This window comes from Equus asinus, chromosome 4 (genome assembly GCF_041296235.1).
Source record: "Equus asinus isolate D_3611 breed Donkey chromosome 4, EquAss-T2T_v2, whole genome shotgun sequence".
NCBI classification, from domain to species: Eukaryota; Metazoa; Chordata; class Mammalia; order Perissodactyla; family Equidae; genus Equus; species Equus asinus.
The window spans coordinates 19,551,317-19,578,864 of NC_091793.1; the positions used below are offsets into that span (position 1 = coordinate 19,551,317).

A 27,548-nucleotide genomic window follows, 5' to 3' on the forward strand; every position below is an offset into this window, starting at 1 on the left:
TCAGAAATGCTCGTGAAGGGATTATTTCTCCTTAAATGAAGGGCTTCCGTGTGTACTCCAGGTGTCTGCCACCCCCACACAGGTGTGCTAGACGTGGCCCTTTCAGGCAGCACCATATCCCAGTTGAGTCTCTGGAATGTTCCCTTCCCCCTTCTTACAACCAGGGGGTTTCCATCTTTCTCTGGAATACCTAACAGTAATTTGAGGAAAACATAGAATTCATCTCAGAATGTGGCAGTGTTTCTTCTATGAGAAGTCATTTGTTTCTTAGGTGGATCCTGGTACTGACTTCAGAGGATGACCATCTGCTCCACCATGTGGACAAGTCTGGGGGGCCTCTGGGGGCTTACATGTTTTCCTGAGGGGGCTGTCAAGTGAGGACTTCACAGTCCTGCTTTTCCCTCTGGCCCTTCCAGGGAGTGAGGTTGGGAGTGGAAGGAGCAGAGCAGGACAGGCGCTGGGCCACAGGAGCCACGTGAGCAAATGCAGCCCTGTGGACTTCAGCAACAGTGGTCTTTGGATTTCTGGAACCCACTGGGGTCCCCTGACTCCTGCACCCCTTTCCTGCTGAGCAGCCGTCAGAGAGAGACAGCCTTTTGAGTGGCTTTTCAAGAACGTTTCTGATGGCCCTTCTGCATGTCCTTGGGCTTGATTGTGTCCCTGTGCCTGGGCCAGCTCTGCCACCTTGCTGTTGATTCCTCTGCCTGGCCCAGGCGGTTGGCCTTGCTCTGTAGGGACCACAGTGAAACTCCTCGAAGTGTCCTGAGAGACCTGGTTAAGGAAAGAAGTGTTTGTTGTTCAGTGTCTTTTGGTTTTGTCCTGGAGTTCCAGCTTGTGACTGAGAAACAGGAAGTCTGGGCCCTGAGCCTGGTGGGCACATCTCCTCTCGGAAGCTTCAGATGCGTTCATCATATCCTCTCCTCTCTACCCATTCCTGGGCCTGCAGCTGACAGAGCTCAGCTCTTGAGTGGAGCGATAAGCTTCGTTAGTCGTTCCTCGGAACGTTGGCTTACTGCTCCTGTTTATACAAATGGAACCGAAGCCCCGAGTGAGTAAGTCATACAGGGTAGTTTCAAGTCTGTTAAGGTCGGACCATTCACCTCTCGGCAGGTAAGGATGGACACACTCCATCCAGTCTTAGCTACCTGAAACGTTTTTCTTCACATGCTGTCCGCGTGAGGCTGACCCTCGACCTGGTTTCTCAGTTCAGCAGTCTTGTGGAGGGCGGTCGCCATCCTTGAGGCACAGGGGCCCTGCCAGCCCTCTGCACATTGTGCAGAGCCCCAGTGATCAGGGACAGGCACAGCCCCTACCCTAAAGGGGCATGAAATTCATCTCAGGTCCATGCTGGGGACAGAGAGCCACCGTCACTGGGTATCCCCACAAGGCGGGGAAGGGACCGAATGTACACGTGAGTCCTGCTTCCTCGTGCCCCACTATCTCACACAGAGTGGTGTGGAAAGTGCTGTGTGACCAGGGTCAGGCCACTTAATGTCTCTGTTCTTCAATTTCTTCTTCTGTAAAAAGGAATAACAACAGCCAACCTTGTGAGGATGCCTTTAAGAGATGTCGCTAACACACCCAGTACAGCCTGGCATGGGGCGAGGCAGCCAGTGTTGGGCTGCGCCTCTCACAGCTTGCTGGTCTGCCGTGCACAGCGGGAGTGGAGGGGTCAAGGCTGCAGCCTGGACCCTGCAACTGCCCTGTCCAGCAGCAAATCCCAGGCTGGGGGCTAGGAGGTAACGAGTTCTGACCCCTGCCGCCCTCCCCGCAGCATGTGACTTACCTGGCATTTGTCCCTCACCAGGCCAGCAATGCCAGAGAGGAGAGGTCCTTGACGAGGAAGCAGTGTGGCAGGCCTGTGGTTGTTGCCTGCTCTCTCCTTGTGTTGCTGTCATCTCACTGGCTCCGTATGGCTGGTGGGCAGGGCTCTGACAGCAGAACCCTGTCTTCCGTTCTTGTCCTGTAGTAAACCAGGAGGCCCCGCTCCCCCGCCAGGCCCCCTGACCCAGTGAGCGGGAGCAGTAACCTCCCTCTGGCTGCTGCTGTGTCCTGGGGGCAGGAGGATGCCCCCTGTACACAGCAGCCTCCTTGCCCTGGAGCTGGGCCTCCCCGAGTAGCTTCTGTGGATGGAATGTCACGTGGGAGCCATCACACAGCCCGCCTGTGTATGAACAGGTGTCGTGTCCTGCAGGCTGGTGCAGGGGAAGGCCTGGGCTTACACCTCTGGAGCAGAACTAGACTCTGTCCCCTTCCCTGCACCCCCTCCTCAGCACAGGCCAGTGCGGCTGCCACAGCCGCCTCCTCGGTGCCTCCGCGCACTGCTGCTCTGCTCGGACCCCTGCTTCTCAGTAGCCAAGCACAGTCCTCAGCAAAGCTCCCTCCAGTCCTCTCTCCTCTACTTCAGAGGTTCTCATCTCATTTAGAGTCAAGGCCGGACTCCTCACCATGCCTCCGAAGGCCTGTGGAAGTCTCTGGCGAGGCTCTCCAGGCTCCCCGCCTCCTTCAGCTCCTCGGAGCTGGGGCTTCCTCCCTCTGGGCTCTCACGCTGGCGGCGCCCGGGGCCCAGAGCACTCTGTCTCTCCATCTTCATGTGACAGGCTCCATCTCATCTCTGGGTCTCAGCTTCAATGTCATTTCCTTGGGGGACCTTTCCTTCTGAGTCACTGTCTATCCTGCCCCCCGCCCCACTCTGCAGCCTTCCCCAGCATCAGCACAATTTCGAATCATTGGTTTACTTGTTTTCTGCCTCTCCCCTAGACTGTCCACTCTGTGAGGACGGGAACTGTGTCTGTCTTTGCCCCATTGTGCCGTAGCCCAGAGCAGACACCCAGTGGTGCTGAGGGAGTCTGTGTGAAGGGGGTGCGTGCGCCCCAGAGAGGAAAGTCTTCTCTGACCCTGACTGTGCCCTAGATCGGGACAGATTCAGAACGAGATCCGCTCCCACCGCCTCTCCCAGGAGGAAGCACAGGTGTATTTTGGAGATGAGGACCGTCCCCTGGCCAGGTTGGGTGGGGCTGGGGTGGTGGATTCCTGCTGCGGCTGGAGAAGTCAGGCTTGGTGTGTGCTGTGGAAGGATACAAAGCACAGCCTTGGCCTGGCCCAGGTTCAGGGCACAGAGGTGATGCTGAAGGGGAGTGGGGAGGAGGGTGGGAGCATGACAGAGAAGGAGGGACTGTTGGAAGGCTTTGGCCCAAGATGAAGCCCTGTTCATCAGCAGCTGAGCATCTATATACTTTTTAAAGAGAAGACTGAAAATCCTCAGCACAGAGTGGCTGCTGGTTCACTCAGCTGGCACTGGTGCGGCTGGCATAGCGTCTGCTCCCTGGCTCTCTGCCCGAGGCACTGCCGTGTCCCCTGCAGTTGGACAGGACCGCGCAGCAAAGGAGGCTCAAAGCCAAGGTCCCTGGGGCCCGGGCAGAAGAGTTTTGCTGGATGTGAGCCCTGGTCCCACCTCCAACTAGCACGCAGTTTTGGGACACGTGTGTCATTTCCCCAGCTTCAATAACCTAATCTCCAAGATATGGGGGTCAGGCCTCTCGGGGTTATTCTGAAATAACATCTCTGAGCTCCTAGCCTAGTGTCTGGCACAAAGTAGGTACTAAAGAATTTTCTTCCTATTCTACCTACTGAAGGAACAAGTTTTTAGAAGTAACTGAGAAGTTAGGTCCCATTGCATTCAGGGTATTGTGTATTGAGGCTAGTCTAATATCAGACCCTGGGGAAGGGTCCTGTTGGGAAGGCTGGAAGGTAGAACCCAAGGTGAGAGGTGCTGACAGGCCTCCCTGGACCACCAGGCACCCCTGTGGCACTGAGGGAGGGGTCTGTGGTCAGCAGGTGGCAGAGCCCACAGGCCAGGCAGACCCCGGGTGCCGAGACGTGCTTCATTCTAGGTGAAGGCCTGCTATTCTGAGTAACGAGCAAGGTACGGGTGCAGGCCTTGCCAAGCACGGGGTGAAGTAGGGACGGATGACACAAACTGCCTCGTCCCCCACTCCACGAGCAGAGCCTTGCAGAGTGCACGTGAGCATCAGTCCTCTGTTCACACCGGTGTCCACGTCCCTGGCAGGATTTTGCCCCTCTGGTCATTGATTGGGATGCTCCATTAGCCTTGCCCTTGTCGTGTTTACAAAAGGCCTTTGGTTCCTGGGGTCGCACCGGAGAAGGTGGCTTCTCTCCCCTTTCCTGGCAGCCTTAGCCTCAGGAAAACCGGACTGCAGCAGTGGAGGGTGCCCCGTGCTGCGGGAGGAGGAAGCATGCACCTCAAAGGCTGGGGTGACCCCTGGGGCCCAGAACCACCTTCAGGACTAGGGAAGCCACACTGTTGCCATGGACATCCTGAAAATGGCAGATGGCTCAGCCACTGGCCCATGTCCCCAGGGCTTGGCAGCTGGAGTCCCAGAGTTTGTTTTTACCTGAGCCTGGTGCCATTGTCCTGCTATTTGTGCGAAGTGTCTTCCTGTTTATTCATGTTTTCTGCCAAACAGTTAGGAACCTCTTTTTGGCAAGGGCAGGTATACGTGTGTGTGCTCCTGAACGGAGCGTTTGTAGCTCGTGCACACGGACCAGGCTTCTTAACTATCTTGTGTATTAATAAGTTTTACGGAACCAAAAAAGGGAGAGTGCCACCTGGGTTTTCCTGAGGTTTAGTTGTTGAAGGAGGACCCCAAAGAGGGTTTGAGGAGGGAGCACGGTGAGCCCCCCTGCCCACAGCTCCAATTCCTTGGAAACTGTCATGTCTCTCTGAGCCTTTTTTACACGTAATGACCCATGAAGCCTTCTGAGGAGGCCCTTGGTACAACCCCACCTTCCCTGCATGGGCCATCTAGATCGTCCTGAGCCTGGGCTGGAAGAGGAGATGCCAGCTGCAGGGGACACTGGGGAGCCTCACAGGATGAGCTCGAGCCCTGCCGTCCCCCATCAGAGCTCACCGGCAGAGTGTTCTTTAAGTGTAAAGAACTGACTCAACCAGAAGCAGCTGTGAAGTGGTCCTGGGCTGGTTCTTCCACAGATTGGCTGGGAGCTCAGCCACCTCTGTGAGGACCACGCCCTGCCACCGAAGTGCTGAGGCCCACCGCAGGCTCCAGGCAGTGGGATCCCGAGCAGGGTCACCTTGAGAGCTGCCCCACTCCAGGGCAACTCCCACCTGGGGGTAAGGGAATTCTCTCCTGATCTCAGTTCCTGCTGGGGAGGTGGACACACTGTGAGGGGTACTCAAAGTGCCGTCCCGGCGCAGCTGCCCAGGTCACTGCTGCTTCTAACCATGTTCCAGGCCCAGAGCCACACAGTGGCTCCACCTCTGGTCTTGGATGTCTCCTGTGTCAGCAGCACACTTACAGGGGGGTCTTCGGCTGCTAGATCCTGCAGAAAGCCCCCTCTCAGTGCCACCATGGAGCAGGGGCTGTTGGCTGCAGGACCGTGTGGAGGTTCCTAGCACCCAATGTCTGTTCTGTCTTCCAGGTGAGACTGTGGAGATGAGAAGGTGGTGGACACTCATGATGGAATGGAAATCGTCCTACTGTGCAGCCACACCCCACCCCACCCAGCCCTACCCCGACGTGCCTGCCCATGCCAGCACTTCCTCCTAAGTTCTTACATCACACTCAAACTGGTGACACCACAGGAAAGAAAGACCCAAGAAGTTGGAATGGCTGTTTCCATGGACACAATCTCCATAGTGACAATGTGGGGGGAGGGGGGAGGGGTGGGATGATGGGAAAGGGTGGGGGGAATTAAAAGGGAGGGATAAAAATATATATATATAAATCTATTTTTAGTCTGGAAAGACTTTGTTTAAATGAAAGGTGCGCTATCCCTTTTGATTCTATTTTAAAATTATCTAGTTAAAGAACTCCAAATTGTTCCAATAACAGTGAAATTTAAATGTGAAATTGAACTGAAAAAACTCTCATCTCATAAAGGATGGGGGTGTGGCTTTGATCTTTAGCTTGTCTCATACCAATTCGGAGAATACTAGACCCAGAATTGAAAGAGCAGACCAACCACACCAAAACCATCCTTCTGTCATTAATTTGTCTCAAAGTGGGAAGGCTTGGGGCGGGGGAAGTGGGAACAGTCCATGTTTTCAAGAGTGGGAGAATGATGTTTAAACATAAAAATAAATGTTTTCATTTCCAGAAACACTATTTATTTATTATTTTTAAATTTTTTATCTTTTTTGGGGGGGGGTGAAATTGGCAGATGCCCCAAGGTCACAGCTGTGTCCTGGGTCACTGTGGCCAGTGAGAACCCCGAATGCCCCACCTAAGTGCACAAGGCAGGCAGGGTCAAGGGATGGCCCCCATCTGGGCACATTCCAGGCAGCTGTGCAGGAAATCTAAGGCTAGGAACTGATGTGGAGGAGGGGCTGTGTTGGGTGTGATCAGTGTGGGGTAAGCTGACCAGAGACACCCAGTAAACCCTTTTTTCTTTTGCTTTCATTTTTATAAAGGAAAAGGGGGCCTGTCAGTTGAGCAGCCCCATGCTACATGGTTCTTTATGTTGTATTGTTTTGTTTTGTAAATTGTATAATTTTTAAATATCTGAGTTTTAAAAAAAGAAGAAAAAAGTACAAAAAAATATCTTGTTAAGGCCTTAAGAAGGGGTTAGTGCATCTTTCAGGGGTCACTCTGCCGTGGGGATAAAATAGCTGTTTCACAGAACAGTTTTATTTAAAAAAAAAAAAAATCAAAAAAAATAAACTTCATTTTAACCTTGTTTCCCTTTTTGTTTAATATGAAGCAAATGCGTCTCTTCCTCCTCCCATTCCAGCCCCCAAAGGTGGCTTTGGTGCTGTTGCGGAAGAGGCCGCCATCTAACTGGTCCCCCATCCCTGGCCTCACGCAGCCCAGCGGCCCTTGCAGGGGAGCCTGGAAGGGGACCAAAGCCAAAGGCTCTTGTCTGCCACTCCGCCTGGGGGGGGCTCCACGGTGTTGGTCAGGATGGTCACATTTACTTAAGTTGATATGAGGACGTATTTCCAATCAGCATTAATTTTAAAGGTTATAAAAAAATAATGCAATGTTAATGGACTTTTTTAGAGAACAGAAATACTGGAAGGAACGTTGTGAAGTAGAAATAAGCAATTATAAATGAGTTCTTGTGTGCTCATCAATTTGGGGCTTCAGAAATGGCAGATTAATTTTGTTTTAATGGCTACATCGAGCAGGGAGGTCCATTTCTCATTTTGCTGCAAGGATGGAGGTGTGGGTGGGTGTGCTGTGTGGGCCATGAGGCCTGCATAGAAATGACTGCTTTCCGAGCTGCTTGGCTTCCCGTCTGGTCTTGGCTTGGTATTAACACACTTCAGATGAAATTGATAGATTTCAGGTGTCAAGGGCTAAACCACAAAACTTGAAAAATATGTATCTTGAGGAAAATATTTTCCTGACAGCAAATGATTCTTTGTCATTTTGCCTTTTATCCTTCTGTCCCCTTTTGACTTGCTGCTGATACTTGAGCCAGGCACTTGTCATTGTTCTAGGTCTTTCCTCTAACTGATTTCTGAACTGACCTTTAATTGGGATAGCTGTTTTCCACACGTTCCTCCCGGCTCCAGCTTTCTGCTCCTGCAGAAGCCTCAACTGCTCACGGCACATCGGCTCCCACCACGTTAGACTGCTATGTGTTTTTTAAATAAACTTTATTTTTTAGAGCAGTTTTAGGTTCATAGTTTTAGGTTCATAGCTTCTGTTGAGCAGAAGGTGGAGAAAGTTCCAATTTACTCCTTATCCTCGCACAGCTTTCCCTGCCAGCGTGGGACATTTGTTAGAATTCGTGAGCCCACGTTCTCACATCATCACAGGGGTCCATAGTCTACACTGGGGCTCACTCTTGCTGGTGCACATTCTATGAGTTTGGACAAATGTATATGGACATATATCCACCAGTATAGGATCCTACAGAGAAGTTTCACTGCCCTAAAAATCCTCTATGCTCCGCCTATTCCCTCCCCCCCAGCCTGTGGCAAGCACTGATCTTTGTTTCTGTCTCCATAGTTTTGCCTTTTCTAGAAGGTGATACAGGTGGAATCATACAGTATGTAGCCTTTCACATTGCCTTCTTTCACTTGGTAATAGGAATTTAACTTTCATCCACGTCTTTTCAAGGCTTCATGTCTCATTTCTTTGGGTCCTGAAGAATAATAGTCCATTGTCGGATGTGCCACAGTTTATCCATTCACCTCCTGAAACGCGTCTTGGTTCCTTCCGAGGTCTGGCGATTATGAGCACAGCTGCTGTCAACGTCCGTGTGCAGGTTTTCTGTGGACAGAAGTTCTGAGCTCCTTTGAGTCAACATCAAGGAGCCTGGTTGGCGGGTCACGTGGTGAGAGCGTCGAGTTTGTAAGGAACCGCCAAACCGACTCCAGAGGGCTGTGCGGGTTTGCGTTCTCACAGGCGGTGTATGAGACTTCCTGTTGCTCCACGTCCTCATTGTTAGGTGTTCTCTGTGCTGGATTTTGACCATTCTAACAGGAGTGTAGAGGAGATGTATTTTTTTTAATAACTTTAAAATCCTGGTTAAAAACACATAAATTTAGCATGTTACACAGTAAGTGGACAGTTCAGTAGCGTCCAGTAGATTCACATTGTTGCGCGGCGGGTCTCCAGAACCTTTTCATCCCGCCAAGCCCGAGCCCGGGACCCATAAACCAGCTCGGGGAGGCGGGCCCTGCCCAGCGCCCTCCCGCCCCCGTTCCCTCCTCGGCCGCGCCCCCCGGCGCCCCCCGGCGCCCGCCTGCGGAACTGCAGCCGCGGCCGCCCCGCCGGCGCCTCCGCCTGGATCCTGCGCTGCGAGGGCGGGTCCGCACGGAGTCAGGCGGGGCGGCCAGGCCCGGGGCCCGCAAGCTGCGCTCGGCTTCCGCTCTATCTCTGTCCCCAGGGAGGGGCGGGAATGGGGGTTTCCCCAGGTTGCTGCATGCCGCGGGGGGAGGGGCAAGGCCAGCAAAATGCCCCCTACTTTCCCAGCGCCCGGGCTGGGGCTGCAGCTCCCTACCTGATTCTAGGGCGCTCGCCCGGGGTTTGCCCCGCATCGCGTTGGGGACCCCGGGCCCCGGTTCCGTGCTTGGGGGACCAGGGCCAGGCATTTCGTAGTTCCCCAGCGTGCTGACGTCTCCCCTGGATCCTAAGTCCCAGGTCGCAGTGTCCAGAGGACCCTTCCGGGCGCGGGTGAACATCTGTGACACGGGTGGACCCTGGGGGCGCTCACCCCTCCACCCCAGCAGCTTCACCAGAGCACAAGCCCCGGGAGGGCGGGCTGAGTGTGTTTCTGAGACGATAAATCTCAGTAACTTACACGGACAGCAGTAGCTCAGAGCCTGCGTTTTGAAATGGCCCCAACTACTCCTCTGTGACTTTGACCTCCTGACGTGACCCCTGAGACTCAGTCTCCTCCATGCCTTTGGGACCATAAAGCCACCTGCCTTCCAGGGCTGTGGGGGGACACGCAGAGTGAGCAGCAGTGCCTGGCACACAAGTGCCTCGTCAGTGGGAGCTGCAATTGCACAATGATTGCAAAGGCTGTTGGCCTCACAGTTGTTCCATGTGCTCATTGTACTCATGAGGTTTCTTCAAGGCTGCTCCGTCCTGGACAACAGGCCCCTAGTGTCAGGGGCCTCTGCCTGAATTACAGGCATGTCGGTCCCTGCCCTTCGTGTCCACATTAGGGTGACTGCTTGGGAGGGCGTGACACATCCAAAACAAAGGGTGTATAAAGACACTTTATCCAGAGCCACTGTGTGACCAACACTCACACCATCCTGCCTCCCCCCCTCCCCTGCCAACACCACCTGATTCTCTGACAGTCCTGGGTAGAGAGGTGCTGCCCACAGGACAGGACACTCAACTGAGGCCAATGAGAGGCCACAGGCTGAATCCAGGAAGGCCCCACAGTGCCCATGGGTCTTCCTTCTGGTCTGTTTTGATGTCAAAAATGATCTCCCTGCCTCCTGGAGGCCCAGGGACCCCAGCTCCCCACAGTCCAGTCCTCAGCCAGACTTGCAAAGCTGCCTCCTCCCGCTGCCCCTCACCCTCATGCACAGGACTCTGCTGTGGCCCTTTGGTCCCACTGCCACATCACCTTCAACCGTGGTGCCAAGTCAGTCAAAGTCCTCCAGGTTGGTTTCCCAGAGAGTCCTGCTGCAGCCTGGGGCAGTCTCCCCACGACCCTCAGAGCAGTCCCCGCACTGCTGGCCTGGCCTGTCAGCTCTCTGCCTTCCTGCTCCTCCTCTTGGCATGAGCACCTTGGAGCAGGGGCACACCATTGTGTCCCCGCCAGGCTGCGAGTGCCCCACCAGCACCCAGCACGTGGGACGTCCAGCGGGGCTGGAACACAGTCCAAGGCCTGAGCAAGGCAAGATGCAGGGAAAGCCAGGTAAACTGAGGAAGGCCCACTGGGCCCCAGCCCGCTACACCCTCTGGCCCTGGGCCCTGCAGGAGAGTGGGGCGGCGGGCATTCAGAAGGGGAGGAGCAGCTTTCACAGGCCAAGCAGGAACTGCAAACCTTGAAAGCCAAGAGCAAGAGGCCCCGGCCCCAGGGAGCCATCTCTGGGTGGGGGATATCCAGAGGCTCCCTGGGAAGAAGCTGGTCCTCTTACTGTTAGGGAGGGAGGGAGGGAGAGAACTAGGGGGAGATGGGCGTGAGGAGTGCCCCCTGCAGGCCCTGCTCCATCTGGGGGAGAGAATTCTCCAGCTGGTTCCAGGATGAGAGCTGGCCTCACATACCCCTGGGATGGGGGAGGGGGCCTGACCCCTCCCAGGAAATGCCCCTTCCCCACCCTCTGGGCTCCTGCCCCTTCCCCACCCTCTGGGCTCCTGCCCCTTCCCACCTGAGTGGGTTTTGGCTTCAGAGTTCCCATCAGCTTCACTGATTTAAAAACTCAGCCTCAAATCCCACCCCTCTTCCTGTTGATGAAGGAGGGTACAGAGGCCAGTGGGCAGCAGCCATGCCCTGGCATCATGTGGTCACACCCCTGCTTGGAGGGGGCGAGAGGCTGAGCAATAGGGAGGGCCGGGAGCCACAGTTCCAGCCACGAGGTGGCACACAAAGGGGCAGGGTGGTGCTGGGGTTCGCATCTTTCCTTGAGGAACCACAGAGCCAGAGTGGGAAGGGATGGGGCTGGAGCAGGGGGACCTGGCCCAGGGAGAGGGAGGTGGCTGGCTAAGGGGAGGCCCTGGAATCCATTCAGTGTGGTCCTCAGCAGGCCTGTGAGGGTGTAAAGAAATTACATCCGCCCCACTTGCTTTCTATCCCGTTGTCTTTCCAGAAAGTTTCAGCAGCTGATGTTCAAGGACAAATGATACTGAGAAGGAAGCAGGCCCACTCCTCTGGGGACAGGGTGACATCCTATGCTAGGACACCCTGGTACACTGAGCTTCCTGGCACCTCAGTCAACAAGGGCAAGGGATCACCCCGCATTTCTCTGAGTCAGGAAAGTGGACACAGGCTCGAGGAGATTCATCACCTGGGTGGCCTCAGGAGCTGGGAGGTCAAGGACCAGTTTGTAACCCACTTAGGAAGGGTCTCCTGTCCTCTGAACTGGCTGCTTGGGTGAGTAGGGAGCTCTGAAAACAACGCTGCTGCCTCCCCACCCCCAGAGTCAGTCATGCGATGCTCACAACCACGGGGAAACAGCAGAAGCTGAGCCAGCCCTCAGCCAGGTGAGGGTCCTCAGCATCCCTGCCAGCTGCCTTGAGATGGGGAGAGGTGGGGGTCGGGTACAGACCACCAATGAGAACAGGTGCTCTGTGTGTGTGTGTGTATGTGTGTGTGTCAGTGGTGCAAGTATTAATGTGTGTGTGTCTGTTATTTTGTGGGTGTGTAATTGTGTGTGCAGGTCCTATGTGTCAGTATGTGTGTGGGTAACATCTGATTGTGTGAGTGGTTTGTGAGTGTGTGATCTGTGTCTGTGTGTACATTGAGTGTCACAGTGTGAAGTGAGGAACACAGAGAACTTCATCCCTCGCCCCCACCCAAGGTCCCTCTGATCACGTGACCTCCCTACAGCAAATGCCAGTGACAAAGCTCAGAGTTGAAGGTCACTCGGGAGGAGGCAGGTGAGATACGGGGAGGTGAGGATGTGTTCTGGGGATGAGACTGTGACCCCATTAGGGAGGGTGAGGCTAAGGTGAAAGGTGAGTGACAGGATCAAGTCCAAAGACCCCTGGTTCTTCCTGGGAGCCTGCACAATGCTGGCAGTCAGGCTGGGGTTGGGGACTTCGCTTTTTTCCTTCCCCAGCCAGGGTAAGCACCTGCAGAGGGCAGCAGGGTCAGGAGTTCTGTGCCACCCCTGCACTGACCTTCGCTGTCCCCTCCCTGCACCCTCTGGCAGCACAGTCACGCCAACTGGCAGGCTCAAAGCAGAGGACAAAGGCCAGTCTCAGCTCCTTTATAAAGGGCCCAGGCTCATCAAACCCTCAGAGTGGGTGAGAGAGCCCTGCCAGGTCTGGTCCTGGTGCCTGGTGTGGTGAGGGGCGCCAGTGTGTCCAGAGGAGCGCAGTGTGCACTGAGGCAGCCATGGGGCTGCTGACTGGGGAGACACTGGGGCCTCTGGCCGTGGCCGTGGCCATCTTCCTGCTCCTGGTGGACCTGATGCACCGGCGCCAACGCTGGGCCCCCCGCTACCCCCCAGGCCCCATGCCCCTGCCTGGGCTGGGCAACCTGCTACAGGTGGACTTCCAGGACACGGTTTGCAGCTTTACTCGGGTGAGGAAAGTGGAGGTGGCAGCAGAGGCCCTGGGGACCCCACGTAGCATCAGACAGCGGGTGGTGGTGAAGCCACAGGCTGGACAAGGAGCTGGTGGAAAGGAGGAGGCAGGTGTGAGAGGCCTCCTGGGGGAGGGCAGCTGGGCAGGGCCTGGGGGACGGTTTGAATTTTCCAGTCAAAGGTCTGAGAGGGCAAAGGCCTGGGCCGGGGTGGGGGTGGGGGGGCTTGGCCTTGGCAGAGGGTTTGGGATGCAATGGGACCGAGCATAAGTTCTGTGAGCCTGAGTCCCTTCTGAGGACATCAGGAGAAAAGATCCTGAGATTGGGGATAGGAGGCTGGGCATGAGCCCCACTGAAATCAGGAAATCGAGGTTGACAGGGGACAGTGACCAGGTTCAAATCTGTTGCTGCTGTGAGACCTTGGGCCTCACTGCTCACCTCCCTGAACCTGTTTCATCACTTATAAAATGGGATGCTAACTTGGCCTACTGACAATGTTGGTGACCTTTGCAAAGTCATACTTGGGTGGTCTTATCCAACGTGAGGTCCTCAACCATACAAGTTGTGACCCCCAGTGTCACCAAGCCAGATAAAGTCCTTCCATTCCCCCACTCCCCAATTTCCCCGTCTGGCGGCCCAGGGGTCCCTGAAGGCTAGGACCAGGAGACTGTGGCCAGGAGCCTGGCGAGGGTGGGGCTTGTCGAACGCCTTGACCCCGGCCTGCAGCTGCGGCGCCGCTTCGGGGACGTGTTCAGCCTGCAGCTGGCCTGGACGCCCGTGGTCGTGCTCAACGGGCTGGCGGCCATGCGCGAGGCGCTGGTGCACCGCGGCGAGGACACCTCCGACCGCCCACCTGCGGTCGTCTATGAGCACCTGGGCTACGGGCCACACGCAGAAGGCAAGCGGACAAGGGGGGACCGCGGCCCAGAGGGGACTGTGCCCACAGTGACCCGTGACTCGGCTGGGCCAAGCTGCGTCGGGGGGCTGTAGGGGGAGATCTGCGGTGCAGGGAAGAGTCAGCGTACTGGAAGGGGCGGCAGGTGGAGGAAGGAGCCTGCGACCAGGGTGCGGAGGTGGACGTGCGCGGGCGGAGGGCGGGGCCTCACAGTGAGTGGGCGGAACACAGGCCACCCGGAGCTGGTAGGAGACTTGCGAGAGCCGGGAATGAGGAGCAGGAGTCAGTGTGGGCGGGGCTGGGGGCGGGCCGAGAGCTTCCTTGAACTGGAATGCGGTCACAGACGGTAGAGGTAAGGTTGGGGACGAGACCTGCCCTGCTGGCGAACAATGTCTCCGGGCCGAGGGTTGGACGTGTCCCCAGGCGGAAGATGGTGTAAAGTGGGCAGGACTTGGTGGTGTTACTCGTGCAGAAAGAGGTTAGTGTAGGCGAAGCAGGGGGCGTGGCAGTGGGCGCAGGGTAAGGGGCGGGGCCTGTAAGGAGCAGGCGAAGATGTGAGGGAGTAGAGGGTGACCTGTGCTCGCCAGAAGTGGGTGTCAGAGGGGGCGGGGATGGTGGGACTGAGAACCAGCTTAGAGGGAGCAGAACAGGGAGCGGAGCTCCGCGGGCCGGGGCGGGGCCGGGGCGGGACGCCGGCGTAGACGGAAGGGCGTGCGAGCCTGTGAGCAAGGTGTGCGCGCAGAGGCGGGGCGAGGTCACAGCCGAGCCACGCCCGTGCCCGCCCCGCCCCCAGGGGTGATCCTGGCACGGTACGGGCGCGCGTGGCGGGAGCAGCGGCGCTTCTCCCTGTCCACCCTGCGCAACTTCGGCCTGGGCAAGAAGTCCCTGGAGCAGTGGGTGACCGAGGAGGCCTCGTACCTCTGTGCCGCCTTCGCCGACCAGGCCGGTGAGTGCTGGGCTGAGGGCCAGGAGACAGGGATGGAGGCTGGGGAGGAGGAGCTGGAGGCGACCCCCTGACCTACACCGTCCCCTCCCAGGACGGCCCTTCAGCCCCGACGCCCTCCTGAATAAAGCGGTGACCAACGTGATCGCCTCCCTGACCTTCGGGCGCCGCTTCGAGTACAACGACTCGCGCTTCCTCAAGCTCTTGGACCTCACGGAGGAGGGAGTGAAGGAGGAGTCAGGCTTCCTCCGCCAGGTGCTGGGTGGAGGGCGACAAGGAGGGCGCCTCCGCCCTGCACTGGGCCTCCGCGGAGGAGGATTTGTACAGAGGGGTGTTGGGTCAGCGGCCCCCAGGAAGGAGCTAAGGAATCTCTACTTCCTTCATTGGAAGCCTCTGGAACCCGTGAGATGGAGATGTTAGATTTATCCTGCTGTGGCCCAGGCCAGGCGAGAGGGTTGAGGTCTGAAGTTAGGGAGGAACCAGGTCAATGGTGGGGACACCCCGGAGTCCACTGGGACCTGACAGGTGGAGGTGAACACCTGAGCACCGGGAACTGAGGGCCTCACATCTGTGGCCTGCACAGGTGCTGGAAGCGATCCCTGTGTTCCTGCACATCCCGGGGGTGGCTGCCAAGGTCTTTCCTGGGCAGAGGGCCTTCATGGCCCAGGTGGATGAGCTGGTTGCTGAGCACAGGATGACCCGGGACCCGACGCAGCCTCCTCGAGACCTGACTGACGCCTTCCTGGACGAGGTCGCGAAGGTGAGCCCCCAGGGCCAGGGCCAGTGACAGAGGCTGTGGGTTGAGGGCCTTTGATGGAAGCCAAGGCAGGGGGAGCTCTATGTATTCCCCAGTGATCAGGTCCCCGGGCTGATGGGTGCAGAGTGGGAGGCCATTGCGGGGCTTTCTCCTCCTTCCCCTGAGCCCACCTCTCTGCATGGCACAGGCCAAGGGGAGCCCTGAGAGCAGCTTCAGTGATGACAACCTGCGCCTGGTGGTGGCTGATCTTTTCACTGCCGGGATGGTGACCACCTCGACCACACTGGCCTGGGCCCTCCTGCTTATGATCCTGCACCCGGATGTGCAGCGTGAGCCCAGCCGGGGGCCTGGTGGGATGAGCCAGGGAGGAGGGGGACAGGCTGGGGAGTCCGACCTTGGGATGGCCACCAGGATCTCTGAGCAGAGGCTGGGCCCTGCTCACAGGTCAAAGCAACCTCCTCCTCTACATGGGCACAGCCCCTGCACAGGAGTCAGGAGGTCGGGGTGCAACTCCCTATGTTCTGACCACTGTGGGGACACTTGTCTGTGCAGGCCGTGTCCAACAGGAGGTCGATGAGGTGATAGGGCAGGCGCGGCGACCAGAGATGGGGGACCAGGCCCACATGCCCTTCACCATGGCCGTGGTCCACGAGGTTCAGCGCTTTGGGGACATCATCCCACTGGGCTTGTCCCACATGACGTCCCGTGACATTGAAGTGCAGGGCTTCCTCATTCCCAAGGTAGGCCTGCGGCCCTCCTCACCCCAGCTCAGCTCCACGTGCACCCTGGGAGCCCCAGCATTACCATTGCCAGGTGGGGCCAGGCCTGGAACCCAAGCCACCTAATCCTCATTTCCACAGGCACTGACTGTAGAGGGTGTGACCTGCCCACAGCCAGAGGGAGTGTCAAAGTGGGCGGGTGTAGGGGTGGGTGTGGGGATGAAGCAGAGGCAGGGCTGGCCCCCTCCACGCAGAGACCCAGCAGGGAGCCAGAGGGGGAGACAAAATAAAATACGCCCCATTGTGTTGGAGTAGCTCGTGCAAGGAGTGACAGTTGGTAGGCATAGAGCCCAAGAGGCAGGTCACTTGGCCCTGCGATGGGAGCAGGGAGGGTGCCAGGAAGCTCTTTGGGCTGAGACTGACTAGAAAGAGTCCAGGTGTGTGCCAGGCAGAGAGTATGGCCCATGCATGTTTGGTGGCAGGGGTCCAGGGTTCCCCCAGCCTGGATCTCACCCATGCCCGGCATCTCCTGCCAGGGGACCACGCTCATCACCAACCTGTCATCGGTGCTGAAGGACGAGACCGTCTGGAAGAAGCCCTTCCGCTTCCACCCCGAGCACTTCCTGGATGCCCAGGGCCGCTTCGTCAAGCAGGAGGCCTTCATGCCCTTCTCAGCAGGTGCCTGTGGGGAGCCCGGCTCGCTGCCCCTCCCAGGGGAGTCTTGGAGGCGTGGAGCCCAGGCCCCCAGGCTCGCTGACCCCCATCCCCACCCACAGGCCGCCGCTCGTGCCTCGGGGAGCCCCTGGCCCGCATGGAGCTCTTCCTCTTCTTCACCTGCCTCCTGCAGCGCTTCAGCTTCTCGGTGCCCGCTGGGCAGCCCCGCCCCAGCGACCACGGTGTCTTTGGCGTCCTGGTGACCCCGTCCCCCTACCAGCTCTGCGCTGAGCCCCGCTAGAGGGGGGACACCAAGCCTCGAACCCACTCCTCCTGGAGGCGCTGATGACCAATAAACCAGTCTGATGGCTCCAACCTGGCTTGAGTCCCACCTGAGCCCCCTGAACAACCCCTGGCAGAGATGCAGCCTCAGCAGCCTCCCCAGGGCAGCCACTTCCCCTGCCTGATCCAGCTCACCAGGCATTTGACCCCATTTGAGAGACAGGCATACTGAGGCTCAGAAGGTGACAGCTTACCCCCTAGTCACCCATGCAGACCCAACACTGGCTGCCCTGGTTGGTGACTAAGTCCATGTAGGCCTTGACTCCTGGGTGTCAGGGGGCGGGAGGAGTGTGAATGGGGTTCTGATGGAATCAGCCCATCCCGGGCCGGGTGAGCGCCCTCAGGTTCAGGGATTCACTGCAAGGACTCACAGGAGTCAGAACAGCTGTTATACTCACGGTTATGGTCTTTCCAGAGAAAGGATCCAGGCAGAATCAGCAGTGGTCAAAGGCACATGGGTGGAGTTCAGGAAGAGCAGGCACAAGCTTCCAGCTGTCGCTCTGAGGACCCCTACAGACAGTGCTCAGTTCTGCCAGCAGTGATATGTGACACAAACAGAGAGTTTGCTCACCAGGGAGGCTGCCCCGAGTCTGGGTGTCCAGGGATTTTGTTGGAAGTCAGTCACTTAGACTGGGAGAGCCCCATGGCTCACCCTGACGGCAGTTACTCAGTCCCCAGCCTCTCTCAAGGTCAAACAGTGTGGCCCCAGGTCCCGCCATCAATCACATTGTTGACATCAACTGTGTGGTGTGACCCAGGGCTACAGCTACAGAGACACTTGTCAGGCAGGTCATCCTAAGGGCGAAGCGGGTGTTTCCCAGCAGCTTTCAGGGGCCAGGCAGTTTTCTGGACTGTGCACGGACTGAAATCCCAAACCTGCTGAGTAAACTTTTCACCTCACAGGGCATACCCCTGGTTTTTGTCTCCTACAGCTAAATGGTCATATTTGTGAATATCTTCAATGTGTGTGTGTGGGAGTGAAAATACACACAACATAACACTTGCCATCTCATCATTTTCAAGTGTGCAGTTCAATGCTGTTAAATTCTCGTATCGTGGAACCATCACACCATCCAACCCAGAACTCTTTCATCCTACAAAACTGAAACTCTGTCCCCGTGAGACAACAACTCCCCATGGCCCCTCCCTGTGGCCCCTGGCAACCACCAGTCTACTTTCTGTCTCTGGGAATTTGACTCCCCTAGGGACCTCACATAGGTGGAATCATATGGTATTTGTCTTTTTGTGACTGACTTATTTCGCTAAGCATGGTGTCCTCAAGGTTCATCCATGTTGTGACATGTGTCTGGATGTCCTTCCTTTTTTAGGCTGAATAAGACTGCGTTTTATGTAGAGACCACGTTTTGCTTTTCCTTCATCCATTCACGGACACTTGGGTTCCTTCTCTCTTTGAGCTACTGTGAATAACGCTGCTGTGAACATGGGGTACAAATACCTCTTTGAGACTCTGCTCTCGATTTGTGGATATGGAACCACGGGACTGTTGTCCCACAGCAGCTGCGCCATTTTACACTCCCACTGGCAGTGCGCATGGTTCCGATTCTCCACGTCCTCGCCACCACTTGCCATTTTCTGTATTGATGCTGGTAGCCATTCTCATGAGTGTGAGGTGGAATTTCACGGTGGTTTGGATCTGCGTTTCCCTAGTGATGGGTGACTTTGATATGCAAAAGTCCATTTGTATATCTTCTTTTAGAAATGTCTGTTCAAGTCGTCTTCCCATTCTAAAACTGAGTTGTGTGTTTTGTTATTGTTGTTGTTTTTGAGTTTTAGGTGTTCTCTATATATTCTAGATATTAATCCTCCTCCAATAAGTCATGCGCTGCATCACGACCTTTTTGTGAACAACGGAGCGCACATACAAGGGTGGTCTCCTAAGGTTAGTACCATACAGCCTAGGGGTGTAGCAGGCTATCTCATCTAGGTTTGTGTAAGTGCACTCTGTGATGTTCCGACAACAACGATACTGCCTAACAGCACATTTCTCAGAACGTGTCCCGATGGTTAAGTGAAATGTGACTGTATATGATTTGCAAATATTTTCTCCCCTTCTCTACTTCGTCTTTTGACTCTGTCGATAGTATTTTTTGATATGCAGCATTTTCTAATTTGCATGAAGTCCGATTTGTCTACTTTTTCTTTTGTTGCTGTGCATTTGGTGTCACATCCAGAAATCACTGCCAAACCCAATGTTGAGAACGTTTTGTCCTATGTTTTCTTCTAAGCATTTTCTAGTTTTAATTCTTACCATTTAAGTCTTTGATCTATTTTGAATTAATTTTTGTATATGGTGCTAGGTGAAGGTCCAGCTTCACTCTTTCGCATTAAGATACCCAGATTTCGGGGCCGGCCCGGTGGCCCAGCGGTTAAGTGCACACGTTCTGCTTTGGTGGCCCTGGTTCGCTGGTTCAGATCCCGGGTGAGGACATGGCACTGCTTGAGAAGCCATGCTGTGGTAGGCATCCCACGTATAAAGTAGAGGCAGATGGGCATGGATGTTAGCTCAGGGCCAGACTTCCTCAGCAAAAAGAGGAGGATTGGCGGCAGTTAGCTCAGGCCTAATCTTCCTCAAAAAGAAAAAAAACAAAAAAGATATCCAGATTTCCCAGAACCACTGGTTGAAAATGTTACCGAACCTGAAGTGAGTTCACTCACCCGTTGTGCAGCAAGCCAATCTCTGACACCGGGGGTGGTGGAAGAAAGCAGGAATTTTATTTTTGCACAGCACTGAGCAAGGAGAGAGGGCAGCTAACGCTGAAATCCCAAACTCCCCAAAAAGCTAAAAGGAAGGGTTTTTATTTGGGGTTTTAGGTAGGGGAGGGGGAGCATATGGCCTTGCTGGTCGGAGCTTTCCCACCAGCCTGTATCTCTTTGCGGGAGGAGATAGTCCAGGTGCTTGTCCTTGACAGTGTCTGTCTCCACGGAGGATAGTGGATTCTGGAGCCAGGAAGCCAGAGAGTAAGCAGGGAATGAGTGTTTTGGTTTTAACCCCATATATGCTGGGTTTAATGTGGGGAAACTGATATCAGGGTCGGTATCAAAAAGACTGTCCTTTCTCCATTGAATGGTCTTGGCACCCGTGTCAAAATCATTGGACTGCCTGTTTCTGGGCCTTCTGTTCTCTTCCGTTGGTCTATATCTCTGTCTTTATGCTGCTACCACAGTGTGTTGATTACTATAGCTTTGTAGTAAGTTTTGAAATAAAAACGTGTGAGTTTTGGGGCCTGCCTGGTGGCGCAGTGGTTAAGTCCGCACGTTCTGCTTCAGCGGCCCGGGGTTCGCCAGTTGGGATCCTGGGTGCGGACATGGCACTGCTTGACAAGCCATGCTGTGGTAGGCGTCCCACATGTAAAGTAGAGGAAGATGGGCATGGATGTTAGCTCAGGGCCAGTCTTCCTCAGCAAAAAGAGGAGGATTGGCAGCAGATGTTAGCTCAGGGCTAATCTTCCTCAAAAAAACAAAAAAAAAAGTATGAGTTTTATTCTTCTTTTTTCAACATTGTTTTGGCTATTTGGGGTCTGTTGAGATTCCATATGAATTTTAGGTTGATTTTTGTATTTCTGCATAAAGTCATTGAGATTTTGATAGGAAATGCATTAACTCTGGAGATCACATTGAGTGGTCTTGGCGTCTTTATAATATTAAATCTTCCAATCCATGAACATAGGATGTCTTTCAGTTTCCTTGTGTCTTCTTTCCTTTCTTTCAGCAATGTTTTGTTGTTTTCATGGCACGTGTCTTTCACCTCTTTGGTTAGGTTAATTGCTAAGTATATTATTCTTTTTGATGCTATCGTCAATCCAAGTGTTGTCTTAATTTCATTTTCGGATTGTTCATTGTTAGTGTAGAGAAATACAGCTGATTTTTATGCATTGATTTTTGTATCCTGATACTTTGCTGAATTTGTTTGTAAGTTCTAACAATTTTTTTTTGGCATCTTTAGGTTTTTCTACACAGCAGATCATATCATCTGCAAACAGAGATAATGTTCTTTCTTTCCAAATTGGATGCCCTTTATTTCTTTTTCTTTCCTAGTTGCTCTGACTAGAACTTCCAAAACTATGATGAGTGGAAGTGGGAAAAGTGGGCATCCTTTCTTTGTTTCTGATGTTAAAGGAAAAGTTTTCAGTTTTTTCACCATTGAGCATCATGGTGGTTGTGGTTTTTTCATATATGGCTTTGGTTGTGTTGAGGTAGTTTCCTTCTATTCCTAGTTTGTTGAGTGTTTTTAATGTGAAAGAGGCTTGAACTTTGTCAAATGCTTTTTCAGCATCAATTGAGATGGTCATGTAGTTTTTGTTCTTCATCTGTTAACGTGGTGTATAACATGGATCAGTTTTCATATGTGGAATCATTCTTGAATTCCATTCATAGACCCCACCTGGCCATAACACTGTCCCACTTGTATAATCCTTTTAATATGCTGCTCAATTTGGTTTGCTGGTATTTTCTTGAGGATTTTTTGCATCAATGTTCCTAAGAGATACTGGTCTATAGTTTTCTTTTCCTGTCGTGTCTTTGTCTGGCTTTGAAATCGGGGTGATGGGGGCCTCCTAGAATGCGTTAGGAAGTGTTTCCTCCTCTTCCATTTTGTGGAAATGTTTGAGTAGGATTAGTGTTAGTTCTTTAAATGTTTGGCAGAATTCAACAGAGAAGGCATAAGGTCTAGAGTATTGCTTTTTTCTTCATTAAATTTATTTAATTAATTAATTATTTGATTGAGGTCATATTGGTTTATAACATTGTGGAATTTCAGGTGTACATTATATTTATCAGTCTCTGTATGACTGGATCATGCTCACTGCCAATAGTCTAAGTTTTATCCATCACCATACATATACGCCCCTTTACCCCTTTTGCCCTCCTCCCAAGTCCCCTCCCCTCTGGTAACCACTAATCTGTCCTCTTTGTCCGTGTGTTTGTTTATCTTCCACGTATAAGTGAAATCATGCGGTGTTTGTCTTTTTCTGTCTGACTTATTTTGCTTAACGTAACACCTCTAGGGTATTTCTTTGTCAGGGTATTTTTGATTCTTTATTCCATCTCCTTATTATTTAAAGGTCTATTCAGATTTCCTGTTTCTTTATGATTCATTCCTGGTAGGTTTTGTGTTTCTAGGAACGTGTCCATTTCATCAATAGGTTATTCAGTTTGTTGACATACAGTTGTTCACAGTACTCTCTTATAATGCTTTAGATTTCTGTAGCATCGGTAGTAATGTGCCCACTTTCCTTTCTGATGTTAGTAATTTGAGTCTTCTCTCTTTTTTTGTTAGTCCATCTAGGTAAATGTTTGTCAGGTTTGTTGATCTTTTTGAGGAAATAACTTTAGGTTTCATTGGTTTTCTCTATTCTTTATCCAGCCTCCATTTCATTTCTCTCTGCTCCATAATATTTCCTGTGTTCTCCTAGCTTTGGGTGTAGTTCACTCTTCTTTTTCTAGTTCTTTAAGGTGTAGAGTTAGGTAATTGATTTGCTATCTGTATTCGTGTAGGCATTTAGACTTCTCTCTGAACATGACTTTTGCTGGATTCCATAAGTTTTGGTATATTGTGCTCATTTTCATTCATCTCAAGCTATTTTCTACTTTCTCTTATGATTTCTTCTTTGACCCATTGGTTGTTGAAGAGTGTGCTGTTTAGGTTCCACATATATGTGAAATTTCCAGTTTTCCTTCTGGTACTAATTCCTAAGTTGTGGAGGACAAGTGTCCTGATCACTCTCAAGATGGTCCATCATGGCTAACATGCACAAGCAGCATGTCAACTGCTTCATCTGGAAAGTTCCACATGGCATGTAAAGGAGGGGAAGAATAATCCCCTTTCTCCCGTTAAAGGAAAGTTTTCAGTAGTTTCCTGATTTTGCCCTACCCCCTCTTGGACTATCAGAAGTCATAGAGGTGACCATAACTCAGACCAGATGAAATGCCAGCTTGGTGCAGTGTCAGCATCTACCTACACCCTCTCTTAATGATTGAAATTAGTTCATTTTAGCTAATTACATACCGCAATACTATAGGATTGTATATTAGCCTCTTATTTGGAGTTGCTTTTTCTTTTAATTGCATTTCCTTACACATCTAGTGAGCTAACGCCTTGGAGGTTAGCGTTATCATTTCCCAGTTCCATGGGTGACTTCTAACTCCAGTAACAGACCACAGTGCAGCTGCCGCCTCATATGATGAGCGATGCAGAAACCATTCAGGTAAGAGGGGTGGTCTACCACCATCCCCTATTCTTCATTTTCCCAAGCTCTGCCTTCACCACGTCCAGAGAGTCACGATTATTCTAGAAAATGCCATTGTTGAAGCTAACTGTGTCGGGGGTCCCAAGGACCATCATAGATGCAATATCTGCTGGGGTCCACACAGACCTCAGAAATGCTGTTATATTCACGGTTACTGCCCTAGTCTTTTTGGGATGCTAGCGTAAAATACCATAGAATGAAGAGCTTATAAACAACAAACGTTTATTTCTCACAGCTCTGGAGTCTGAGAAGTCCAAAATCAAGGCTCTTGCCGTTTTGATATCTGCTGAGGGCCCACTTTCTGGTTCATAGACGGTCACCTTTTCACTGTGTCTTCACCAGGCAGAAGGGTCAAGGGATCTCTCTGGCTTCTCTTTTATAAGGGCATCAGTCCCATTCATGAGGATTCCATCCCCATGACCTAATCAGCTCCCGAAAGCCCCGCTAACAAATATGATCATGCTGGGGATAAGTTTCCCCATGTGAATTTAGGGGAGACATACACTTTCCATCTACAGCAGCTGTGGTTTATTACAGTGAAAGGAGACAGATTAAATCAACAAAGGCAAAAGACACCTAGGACAGACACACAGGAGAGCCCGGCATAGTTTTCCATTTGTCCTCTTCCAGGGGACTCATAGGGACAGCACTTAATTCCCCAGCAACAATGAGTGACACACACAGAGTATTTCCAGTCAGGGAAGCACAACCGAGCCTCAGTGTCCAGGATTTTATTGGAGTTGGTGTCATAGGCATGGAGCACCTGTGTGGCTGATGGGGTGACTAAGTCATCAGCCCCTCCAGAGGCCAGACTGATGATACAGGGAGATGCAGGGTCCTCACCCCACATGTCACACTGTTGGCATGAATGATCTTGTGTTGCCTGAGGCTCCAGGAAAACAATGACATGGGGATCTGGCAGAATATTCTCAGAGCTTAAAGGTCATCTCCCAAGGGCTGGTCAGGGGCCAGTCACTGCTTTACAAGGTGCAGGATTGGAAGCCTCCAAACCTGCTGACTTTACCCTTTACTGCAAAGGACTCACTCGGCCTGGATGCCCACATCCCAGGCCCAACTCCACCCACCCCACCATGGGCCAGCAGCTCAGCCAGCACCATCAAGTCTGCTGCCCACTTCATCTATGACACTCCAATAAGGGGGGAACTCAGGGATGGCTGGGAAGGCATGTGCCAGGTTAACACGCAGACTCATTCTTCAGGTGCCAGCGCCGTCCCTGGGAAGCCTGATGGCAGTCCTGGAGTGAGCACCTCCTTGACCCTCTCAGTCACCCCAGGATAAGATGGTCCCCCTTTCCCAGCCCCTCAGAAATGGTAATAGGCAGGTGCCCAGTGGGAGTTCCTCATGGCCAAGCTGTAGCTGCAGGTGGACACTGGTCTGAGCTCCGACACAGGGTATGGTCTTCTGAGTGGCCTGTGAAGGCCAGTCTCTCAGGAGGCTTGGCCAGGGGCAGGGAATAGCCCTGTGGGCCACAGGCATGCCCTCGGGCAGGAGTCAACCTTAAATCCATATGACAGTGAGATGGCCAGAGGATAAGGAGGTTGCATTGGGATCTTGGAGGAGGACACCCTGTCTCTCCTCCTTGCTCTCCCAGGACACTCTGTGACCCTGGGCCACTCCCTCCTTGCCCTGGACTTCTGTTTCCCCTTCAGCCAATGAGATGGTTGTACCAGATGGCAGCTGGGTCCTGTCTTCCTGCTCTAACTCTGCGGCTGTGACCACTTTAGCCTGGAGTCCCAGCTGAGGGCAGACACTGCCATCCTCCACCTGTCCCCAACCCCACAGTTCACTGGCTCAGGACTGAGCACACCAGCACTGCCCAAGGGTTCCTAATGACTGTCTGCTTACCCAAGTCTTGGGCAGACCCCCTGGTACATTTAGGTAACAGCTTGGGAACCACTGACACTCAGGGAAGACTCTCACCCAACAACATCCCTGACAGAGGTCCCACCAGCATCTTCCAGGTGCCCTCATGACAGGGAGCTCCTAGCTCTCAGCACTCAGGGAAGTTCGCGTGTCCCTTGGCACTGAGTCAGAAAGCCAGCAGGGCCTCTTCAGCCTCTCCAGAGTATCTATTGTCGTGTCAGGGCTTGGTGGCAGGAGGGGGTGTTTCTGCAGCTTGTCAGGACAGGGAGTGTGGATGGGGCCACACTGGGTTTGTGAAGACATGAAGCCCCAGAGAGGAGGCAGGCGAGTCTGCAGAAGCAGCCACTCTGTGGATTTACTGATACTTCGTCATTCGTGGTTCAGTGTCTCGGGGACGTCAGAGGCTGGGAACCAGCCCAGCCACAGCTTCCTCAGGAGCTGGGGGACCCTACCCACGGGCCTTTCCTGCTTGCTCTCCACCTCAGAGGCCTCTGAAAAGTGTAAGCAGGCAGGCCCTGTGGGTCCCTTGCTGGGAGGACCTTTCCCGAGGGCCCGGGGTCCCTGATGGAAGGGGAGTAGGTCAGCATTGATAAAAGGCTAGGAATTCCTCCAGCCCAAGGGGAGTGGCCTCGAGTTGCTGCCAAGCAGGAAGGAAGCAGGAGGCAAGGGAAGCTCATATAGGAAAGTTGGGGCTTCTGGCTATGTGGGCTTCATCTCCACTCTGAGGTGTTTGATGTTTGACTCTGAGACCTTTTAAGCATCACCTCTGTCTCTTCCTTTGTCCCCCACATCTGGACCAGCTGATCAGACATCCCTGGTGCTCTCTCCTTTGGTCCTTATTAGAGTTTCAAACCATCAGGGTGCTACCCACACAAGTGAGGCCTCACCCCAGCCCATCACCAAACAACAGTAAATATCCAGGCCAGTCTCCTTTCCTGGCTCTTTCAAGCCATTATGGACCTGCTTGAGAGGTCCTGCTCTGCCCAGAGACCTCAATGATGCAAGTAGTAAAGCTTTATACCCTCTTGATGTCATCAGTCAACATCCAAATCAAATTTTGTGTGTTGGATTTCTCCTGCTTTTGCAGGGTGACCATAACAAGAAACTACAGACTTACAGAGTTATAAAGAAGAAAGAAGTCTCAGTTTTAGGAATTCAACTAACATCAGACTTCTCAACCCCAATGCTTGAGGAAGAAGGCAATGAGAAATGTCTTTACAATTCCATGGGAAAGTTATTTCCAATCTAGAATTCTATACCCAGCTGAACTGTTACTCAAGGATGAGTGGAGACATTTTAAGACATCTAAGTTCTCATAAACAATCTCAGGAGAGCAGCAATGTCAGCAAAAATGGCAGAGCTTTGAACATAGGCCACTCCAGAAGAGCAGTGAAAAAACTGGCAAAATGATTAGATACATTTTTCAGAAGTCTGGGAATGAACCAAAAGCTCACAGCTACTCAGGAGCACTTTTGTCAAGGCAGATGGCTGAATCTCAGAATGAGCAGAAAGCTCTGTGGTGCTCCCACTTGTCTGGTCCTATCCCCCACTCTCCAGCTCAGCAGTAGCCTTGAAAAGAAACACCCACACTCCCAGGGAGGCCTCCTGAGGGAGCACTTGGCACTGGAGCATTTTCAAAGTCTTGTTCTGAAAGAATTGTCACTATTTGACCCAGCTGGGGGTTCCCTGGTGGACCCCATGTGCAGGGCTGTCTGCATTTGCCCTGAGAGCTGCCCTAGTGCAAACAGCGTTTTCCTTAGGAGAGTTTGTTGAAAGTAATCAGAGGTCACTGTTGAAAATCAAAGCTGCCAGAGGTAAAGGTTAACAGCTGGAGCAAGTGATACACTAACCACAAAGTTTACAAGGAGAAGCTGGAGCATGAGTCATCCACAGGGGCTTTGAAGAGCTCTGTCACATTCCTGAGATCTAAGAGGCCATGCACGTGTGTAGGGCTGTGTGGAGCTATGTGCAGGCTCAGGAAAGACCTCATGGGTCCCTAAGCTCTCCCCTCTGACTGACTTTGAGGTTCTGTGCAAACAGGAAGTGAAAGCAGTGGGGAAGTTGTAAACTCTAAATCCAGCGCCCGGCTGAGTGTTGAAAGACTGGGAGAGTTACTGGTTCCAGACATTTAAGGAAATCTCTAACCCATCATTAGCTGACCAGCAAGCCAACTGAGTAGAGATTTCAGTGGCCACATGCAACAAGGACTAGGGACTTCATAGAATTAGTTCAGAAAAGTCACTCAGTGATGAAATAAATACAATGACAATGAACAACCGTAACAACAAATCCTGGGGAGCAAAGAGTTCTGATTTCCAGAGTTGCCACATTATTTTATTTAAAATGTCCTGTTTTCAATAAGAAGTTAAATGACATGCAAAGGAAC

The 27,548-nt window shown here is 53.1% G+C and overlaps 2 protein-coding genes across 6 annotated transcripts in view; both read left to right on the plus strand.

Annotated features, from left to right (window-relative positions):
* TCF20 (transcription factor 20) overlaps positions 1-6,717 on the plus strand; it is a 186,102-nt gene extending 179,385 nt beyond the window's left edge. For all 5 annotated transcript variants that reach the window (XM_070506780.1, XM_070506779.1, XM_014868417.3 and 2 more), the window contains one exon: positions 5,461-6,717. Coding sequence is in view for 1 of the 5 variants with exons in the window: in XM_014868418.3 (XP_014723904.3) it covers positions 5,461-5,478 (18 nt within the window). In the remaining 4 variants the exon portion in view is untranslated. The remainder of the gene's footprint in view (positions 1-5,460) is intronic.
* Positions 6,718-12,386: 5,669 nt separating this feature from the next.
* Positions 12,387-18,022, plus strand: LOC106848498 (cytochrome P450 2D14-like). Its single transcript, XM_044778496.2, has 9 exons — positions 12,387-12,702; positions 13,429-13,600; positions 14,391-14,543; positions 14,635-14,795; positions 15,124-15,300; positions 15,485-15,626; positions 15,850-16,037; positions 16,553-16,694; positions 16,793-18,022. Exons 1-9 carry the CDS (start codon positions 12,514-12,516, stop codon positions 16,969-16,971), a joined length of 1,503 nt encoding a protein of 500 aa, XP_044634431.1. The 5' UTR covers positions 12,387-12,513; the 3' UTR covers positions 16,972-18,022.
* The last annotated feature ends 9,526 nt before the right edge of the window (positions 18,023-27,548 follow it).